At 39.7% G+C, this 8,528-nt stretch overlaps 1 protein-coding gene across 1 annotated transcript; it reads left to right on the top strand.

The window, feature by feature from the left end:
- Positions 1-2,234: 2,234 nt before the first annotated feature.
- On the top strand, positions 2,235-6,620 carry LOC21400290. Its single transcript, XM_010107637.2, has 5 exons — positions 2,235-3,124; positions 4,021-4,079; positions 4,618-4,746; positions 5,800-5,935; positions 6,056-6,620. Exons 1-5 carry the CDS (start codon positions 2,420-2,422, stop codon positions 6,368-6,370), a joined length of 1,344 nt encoding a protein of 447 aa, XP_010105939.1. The 5' UTR covers positions 2,235-2,419; the 3' UTR covers positions 6,371-6,620.
- The last annotated feature ends 1,908 nt before the right edge of the window (positions 6,621-8,528 follow it).

Here is an 8,528-nt window from a genome sequence, read left to right as displayed (position 1 = left end):
CAATAGAACTTTTTAAAAATGATTTAAGTTTATTCGGTAATAATGATATTTTCTACCAACGTTGTGCATGTCATATAATTAACTTAATAGTAAAATCCGGTTTAAAATCAATGTCAGGTCATATTAAAAGAATTAGAGATAACATTGCTTGGATTCAAGGTAGTAATCAAAGAATACAAGATTGGTTTAGATTTCTACAAGCATGTAATCAAAATCCTAGAGCATTAACCTTAGATATGCACATAAGATGAAACTCCACTTATATAATGCTTGAACAATGCATCCCCTATAAAGATGCGATAACAAATTATGTTAGTGCAAAATTAAGACTAGTATTTATAAATGAAACTGATTGGCAAGTTGCCGAACTATTGTATAACTTTTTAGGTAGATTTCACGAAGTTACCTTAAAGCTTAGTGGAACTTATTACCCAACGTCACCATTAGCGTTAGGAGAACTTTTAAGAATGTCTATTTTATTTAGTGAATTTAGGACACACGAGGTTTTAGGAGTTCTTACCGCCTCTATGGAAAAGAAGTTTAAGAAATATTGGTCTAAATTACCCATGTTGTATGGTTTCGGTGTTATTTTCGACCCTAGATTAAAATTAGAAGGTTTAGAAAGTGGATTAGATAACTCAGGTGAATTTTTAGCTATCGACACTACTGACCAATTTCCTATTATAAAGGAAAAAATATTTTCTCTCTATATCTCTTACGAAAGTAGGTTTAGAAACACCCCTCGTGTTGAACAACCGCAACAACGAGACGACAATCCGCATTCATTCTTAAATGTTTTCGATCTGTCTAATAAGAAGAAGAAGACGACGACTCAAGGTCAAAAAGAATTTGGGAGTGGATCTTCGTCAAGAGGTGGCGGCAATAGCGGCGGATTCAACGAGTTAATGGCGTACCTGAGTGAGGGCTTAGTTGTAGACAGTAGTGAAATGTTTGATTTGGTTCAGTGGTGGAGGGTACGAGCATTAACTTGGCCGATCCTAACATGACTGGCAATAGATATTTTTTCAATCCCGGTCTCCACTGTTGCAGTCGAACAAGCATTCAGTACAACCGGCCGAATACTTGAAGAACAAATAAACGCATTGCAACATAATATTGTTGAAGCTTTGGTGTGCATCAAGGATTGTGATCGTTCTGACTAACGCTTACACGATATAATCTCACCGGCAAGCCAATAATGGATCAACGAATTTAATAGATTAACTTTTAATTTTCAAGACGATCCTTCTGCTTCAAATTAAATTTTATTATTATAATTTGTAAATATTTATTTACTTTGTAATTTCTAATTTGTATAGTGTTATTGTAATCTTGTATATACTTTGTAAGTTCGTCAAATTTGTAATTCGTCCCACAATGATTGCACTCTTTTTTCCTTACTAAGTTTTTATCCCAATTGGATTTTTCTTGGTAAGGTTTTTAACGAGACAATCATGAATTACAAATTTAAAAATCAATGAAGAAATAAATTTTTTTATATAGTTCGTGTGTTCATTTCAAATTTCAAATTGTAATATATATATATATATATACACACATTATAATTATACAAATATAATATAAAAATATAATATAAAAAAAATTTAAAAATTTGGGCAACCCTGTCCGAAGCCCGTCCAAAGTAAAATTCAGGTCAGGTCGGACAACCTGAATTTTAGGACAATTCGGGTTCGATAATCGGGCAAAAAATTTAAATTTTTCGGTGCAGCTCGTGGAAAGTTTTAGCACTAATCTATAAACACCAATTATTCTGCGCATATTCTACTCCCCTATAATTTATGTGTCGTCCTCGACCCCAATTTTCACCAACTCCTCTTGACTTTACAAGTTAATGACCTCCCCCACAGTAGCTCAAGAAGCTCCCACTTCCCCAAATCCCGAACACCTCCACCCACCAAAACCTCCTTTTTTCTTCCTTTATTGAAATTCCCTTTCTCTTCATCAAAAAGTTCTCTATTGTGGGTCTTCTTCAATCATTCTGCTATACACTGCTTCAAAGCATGTTGTATTTGTCTCTCTAGGCTTCTGGTAAACAATCTTTTTGGTTTTTTTTTTTCTTCAAATTTCAAAACCTTGGTGTTATTTTTATTTTTTTCCTTTCAATTTCCCCCACTTGGGTATTCATCCATGTTGGTTCTGAAATTAGTTTTCTTTACCGTTTTCACCAACTGGGTTTTTCTTGAAATCTTCCACTGTTGTGACTGAACTCGTTTCTGTACACTTAAAAGTGTCAAAGTTTTTTTTGTTTTCTTCAAAGTTATGATTCCAAATACCTTGTTGAACGTATAAAACTTATGACCTTAAAGTTCGATACTTTGGTTTAGTATTGTTATAATGACGGTAATGTTGAGAACTTGATGGCTTTATTGGACATGATTGATTTATAGTCGTCCACTCCATGTCAATCGCCTGCGGGGTTCCCATTCTTGAGTGTGTATATTGCCTGGGCTGTGCTCGTTGGTTGTGGCTAAAATGCCTCTACACTGCTGGCTACGAGAGTGAGAACTGGGGACTAGCCACTACCGAAGAATTCGAGCCCGTCCCCCGCCTCTGCCACTTAGTTCTAGCCGTCTACGAAGATGATCTCCGGAACCCGATTTGGGCTCCCCCTGGTGGTTATAGGATTGACCCTGACTGTGTAATCCTAAGAAAAGACTATGAGGAAACCGAGGGCCGGGTTCCTCCTTATATGGTCTACCTTGATCATGACAATGCTGATATAGTCCTGGCAATTAGGGGACTAAATCTAGCAAAGGAATGTGATTATGCAGTTTTGCTAGATAACAAGCTGGGGCAGACGAAATTCGACGGTGGATATGTTCACAATGGGCTGATGAAGGCGGCAGGGTGCGTTTTTGACGCTGAGTGCGAGGGTTTGAGGGAATTGGTAGAGAGAAACCCGACATACACGTTAACATTTACGGGGCATTCCCTTGGAGCAGGGGTGGTGGCTTTGTTGACAATGGTGGCACTTCATAACCGCGAAAAGCTAGGAACGATTGAGAGGAAAAGGATTAGATGCTATGCCATAGCTCCTGCTAGGTGCGTGTCTTTGAATCTGGCGGTGAGATATGCCGATGTTATTAACTCGGTAGTACTCCAGGTGAGATCATCAGAATTCATGGTGAAATTGTATGCTCCACAGTCTGTATTTTGGTTGGCATTTAGTGTTTATTTAAATTGAAATAAAAGTTTAGTTCTCAGGAGGAGTGATATGAGTTGTGCAAACTTAGTCACTGCATATGCTAGATATTGAACTTCTATAGTACACCCTTAGATAAGTACCAGTTTGTATTGCTTTTGTCAGCCTCAAAATCCTTTGCACATAATATGATACAAGTAAGTATGTTTGGTCAAAATGTCCAAAAGTAATTTGCACAATCACTGATGGACTCTTACAATTGTTTGAAGAAGAGGATTTTTAATTTTTGCTTCATGTTTCCACTTCTTTTGCTATAAGCAAAAGTAGAATCTCTTTCAAAAGCACATTGATCCCAAATTAAGCAGTAAGAATTTGACGCATTTGCTCATAGAGATATACTCAACTATTTATCTTGGTTTTCAGTTGGATTTAACAAGTATAAAGGGCCTATCATAGGACGATATTGGGGGATGCACTATTGTTTTTAGGGAAGATACGCAACATGAAGAACTCGCGTTAATTTTCTTCAAACAAGAAACTGCTTATCTGGCTACAGCTATCAAGGGCTGTTTTCAATACCAAGATATATCTGGAAACCATATTCACCTCTAAAGAAACTCTCTTTAACATCTGAAACGTGATCTTGTAGCATACATCGGACAAGAGCCGAATAAAATCTGGCAATCAAGTTGATTTTCAATTATGTGAATGTTGAATTGTTGATTTTCAAAGGAATAAATTGCTGCCTTCTGTAATCTTACTTGATCAATGAAGTTTCCTGTTTCTTAAATAAATAAATAAATAAAAAACCAGTGCTGACTTCTAATCGTCGCTAATACCTGCATTTAATGGGCCAGGATGATTTCTTACCCAGGACAACAACTGCATTGGAAGACGTATTCAGATCACTTATCTGGTAAAACCTAGTATGTCTGAGTCACCTCTCACCTTTCCTGCATCTGATAATAGCTAAAATATGTCAATTCAAGTTGTGCCTGATGCATCTGCTGCTAGAACTGTAGACAGATAAGATAAGTAAGACCTAATTCAAGATCTGGATACAGAATCTCTATTGTGCCACATGAATGATAGAGCTAAAACTTGTTATTATCGACCTCTATAGGGTGAGACCATAGTTTTTAAGCCTGTAAATCTCTATCGTGCCACATGAATGATAGAGATAAAACTTGTTATTATCGACCTCTATGAGGATGAGACCATAGTTTTTAAGCGTGTAGAAGTTGCACGTGATAGATTTATTTTGATCTCTATGGAGAGAGGATAAGATCATGAATTTTTGGGTAGTTGTAACTTCATAATCCTCTGGTTTGCTTCCATTTTTTCTTGATCACATTTGACAATTGACATTTAGTACTAGAATTAAGATTTTAATGCGATTCGTATAGTGTTTTTTGTGTTATACTAATTGAACTTGTTTTCTTTCATTTGAACAGTTTACCATGTTTACTTTGCCTAACGTGCTTGAAGGATACATGCACGCTGGAGGAAAGGATGCTTAAAGATCCAAGAAGGCTATATGCACCTGGTCGTCTCTATCATATTGTAGAACGAAAGCCCTTCAGGTAAATATTTGTTTCTTGATATTGTATGATTAGGGTTTTACTCAACTAGTTTGTTTTTGTATTTGTTTTTCCCTTTTTAATCTCTTTTTGGGCATCTTGGTATTTATATGCCCGTTTCCAAGATAAATAAATTTGGATTAGGAAAAGGCTTGGCGAGCCTTCTTACTTTAAGTGAGAATATGAGTGGCAATGCAATTGAATTACAAGTCTGGTGGTCCAACTCAATGATATTCTTCATAGGGTGTGTGGCCTCTGTATGATATTGTCATGTCCCGGGAAACAAGGTGGCTTGCATGTTTCCCAGATGATGGGACTTGTCTAAGAAAAAAATGTAGTGCTCTAGAGAGAGAGCACTGACCTCATTGAGAGTGCATTTCTTAGATGTTTTATGACCCACGTTCACCTTCATTACGCTTCATGTGTTGAATCTACTGGTGCTCTGCAGTTGTCAAGCGCCAAGGGCGGAAAAACATGTCAGGTGCAGGGTAGAACAGTGGGACTCGGATGAACCTATGGTGTAATATTGGAGTCTCCTTTTGTTAACTTACACCGGTAACTGACCTGGCATGTCCTCACTTTTGTGTTAGGCTGAGTTACATAATGGAAACACATGGGGAAAACTTGGTCCCCTTCTATAAAACCAAGGAACAATGTTCTCACAAAAAAGGACAACAAACATGGCCTTGGTTTTTTTTTTTAAAAATTTTAATATTGCAATGGGGGCTGAATTAGAAAAATTAATTTATTTGCTACGAAAATTACCCTGAAATTTTTAAGATTGACCTGATAAATAATTTACTCAGTGGCATTTTGTTTAAAATCAGCCAAAACCTGCCCAATTTGAAGTAGGTGGCCAAATGCGGCCACTAGTACAATTTCCACATGGAGTAAAATAATGAAATGTTAAATTTATCAAGGAGAAAATGATAGAGAATTGTCATCGGTGGTTGTTTTGTTATTATTTCACTGGTTGAGTCGAATATGTTGCGTGAGTGGTAGTGGAAGTCAAAGAGATTTAACTATGGGCAATGATCAGACGCTCGGTTCTTGCAGGATAGGAAGATTTCCTCCAGTAGTAAGGACTGCAGTGCCAGTTGATGGGCGGTTCGAGCACATTGTTCTTTCTTGCAATGCAACTTCTGACCATGCAATCCTTTGGATAGAGAAAGAATCCCAACGTGCTCTTGATGTAAGTTGTTAGATCCTCCTTGAAGTATGAGGATTGTTAGTCACTAAACCACAACAATTTTCATGACTTGTTTCTCAACTTTTCTGTTAGTATTCAGTTATTTGTAACTTATCATTTCAGTTAATGCTGGAAAAAGATCAAATCATGGAAATTCCGCCGAAGCAGAGGATGGAGCGCCAAGAGTCTCTCGTTCGGGAACATGGCGAAGAGTACAGGGCAGCCCTTCAGAGGGCGGTAGCTTTGGATATTCCTCATGCCACCATATCTTCGCCTTATGGGACATTTCCTGAAATGGAAGAAGGGGAGAATTCCGGCAGGTCAAGCGAGGAGACTTCATTGTTGTCGTTCAAGAAATGGAGGGAAAGTTGGGATAACTTCATAGAACGTCTGTTTGATGTGGATGAGTCTGGTCACATGGTGTTCAAGAGGACATAACCACCTTGTAACATAGCCAACAAAAAATATTCTTTGATTCAATGGGAAATATTCTCTGCATTTATGTTTAAGCTTCATCCAGAAATCAGAGAATTCCCACATGAAGCTAACAGAGGTTCGCTTCTGTTTAATCGTACAAAATTGTTAATGTTTATTAGGTCGCCATAGAAATTATAGTTAAAGTTTTGATGTAAATTAATTAACTTTCTGCCATTTATGGGCATTTCAATGGTTTGGACTTTGGAGGAGTACCGACAAAGGATTCTTGATAAGCTGCTATGACTTCTGTTAGGTTCCTGTGTAGTTTTTAGATTATAACAGCAAGTATCGAGGCAAACTTGGAAATGAGTCCAACTTCTTTTATTAATTTTACTCTCAACTCTCTCTCTGGAGAGGAGTTTTCTTACATCAAACGAGTGATGGAAAATAAAACAGAAAGCAGAAATAAACAATGGAGAATTCGAGGTTCTCCTTCCTCCCACGGTTTGTCCAGAAATTTCCCAAGTCACAGACACCAATTCCCAGACCACTACACCTAAATACTTCCCAGCTCACCCTCCTGTAACCAACTTGCCACCTCCACCCCGTAACCAACTTGCCACCTCAGCACCCTTTTCTCATATTTCCACTTCCCTCCCCCAAACCCAACGTATTCCCCTTTTGGCCCTTTTTCCTAGAGTAGACCAACTTGATAGCCCCCCTTTGAAAACAACCTTGTCCCCAAGGTTGAAGGAAGGGAACTGCAAGCGGACAGTAGCCACAGGCTCCCATGTGGACTCCTAATCTGGTAGGCCGTGCCATTTGATGAGCACCTCCGGTTCCTCACAACCACCCACAACCACCACTCGGGACGCTAGTACTTCTGCTGGTTAGACACACAACTCTAAGTCATCGGAGAGCTGCGTTGGAAGAGGCTGGACCTGGGAAGCGTGACCTTTGAAGGGCTTCAACTGGGAAACGTGGAAAACAGGGTGGAGGCGAGCATCTACTGGCAACCGCAAACGATACGCCACCGGTCCAATCCTGTCCAAAATCTCAAACGGCCCATAGAAGTGCGGGACAAGCTTCTTATTTACGCGACGAGCAAGCGACTTGAGCCTATAAGGCCGAAGTTTAAGCAAAAGCAATTCACCTACCTCAAAATTGAATTCCCGTCGGTGAGTGTCGGTGAATTTCTTCATACATTCCTGAGCTAACAGCAGATGGGATTTTAGGAGGTCCAACATCTCATTCCGCAGTGCTAGCTGGGCTTCCACTGCCGCCACAGTGCCGGGAGAGTCAGAGAAACGAAGCAGAGTAGAGGGATCGCGGCCATAAACAATGCGAAAGGGAGTGAACTTAGTGGACGCATTAAAGGTAGTGTTGAACCAATATTCAGCCCATGGAATGAACGCAGACCACTGTCGAGGCTTATCTCCTGCAAAGCACCGTAAGTATGTCTCTAAGCATCGATTAACGATCTCGGTTTGGCCATCGGACTCTGGGTGGTAAGCCGAAGTGGCACATAGCTTGGTTCCCTGCAATTTGAACAACTCGCGCCAAAACCCGCTCATAAAAACTGCATCCCTATCCCTCACAATGGACTGCGGAATGCCATGGAGCTTGACGATAGAAGAGATGAATAGGACAGCCACATGCTTAGTCGAGAAGGGGTGAGCCAAAGGGCAGAAGTGAGCATATTTCGACAAGCGGTCAACCATCACTAAGATTGTGTCGAATCCATTAGACTTGGGAAGGCCCCCGATGAAGTCCATAGATACGTCTTCCCAAACTTGATTTGGAATCGGCAAGGGTTGTAGAAGGCCGGTAGGAGACAAGGCATCCGTTTTGTTCCTTTGGCAAGTTCGCAGGTAGCCACATATTCCCTAATCTGACGTTTCATTCCCCGCCAAAAAACCAGCGCGGACAGCCGCTTGTATGTGCACAGGAAGCCCGAATGTCCGCCGATTACCGAATCATGAAACTCATGGAATAACTGAGGTATCCACGAAGATTACTCTACCAATACCAACCTGTCCTTGTAAAACAGTAAATCATTCTTCAACGAATAAGCTTCAAGAACCTCCCCTGCTTCGAGCTTGGCAATAACAGAAGCCCATTCCGGTTCCGCACGTTGCTCCAATCGAATTGCGGTGAAATCCCACGTGTGTGGTATAGA

Source organism: Morus notabilis, unplaced genomic scaffold (genome assembly GCF_000414095.1).
Source record: "Morus notabilis unplaced genomic scaffold, ASM41409v2 Scaffold902, whole genome shotgun sequence".
NCBI lineage: Eukaryota > Viridiplantae > Streptophyta > Magnoliopsida > Rosales > Moraceae > Morus > Morus notabilis.
Note: the sequence above shows the minus strand (reverse complement) of the source record. Positions and strands in the feature narration are given on the sequence as shown.

Excerpts from the sequence above, each read along its gene's own strand:
- LOC21400290 (XM_010107637.2), top strand. The coding sequence starts at position 2,420 with ATGTCAATCGCCTGCGGGGTTCCCATTCTTGAGTGTGTATATTGCCTG. Across the intron at positions 4,080-4,617 it reads GTATTCAGATCACTTATCTG|TTTACCATGTTTACTTTGCC; the intron begins GTAAAACCTAGT and ends TCATTTGAACAG. Across the intron at positions 4,747-5,799 it reads GTAGAACGAAAGCCCTTCAG|GATAGGAAGATTTCCTCCAG; the intron begins GTAAATATTTGT and ends CGGTTCTTGCAG.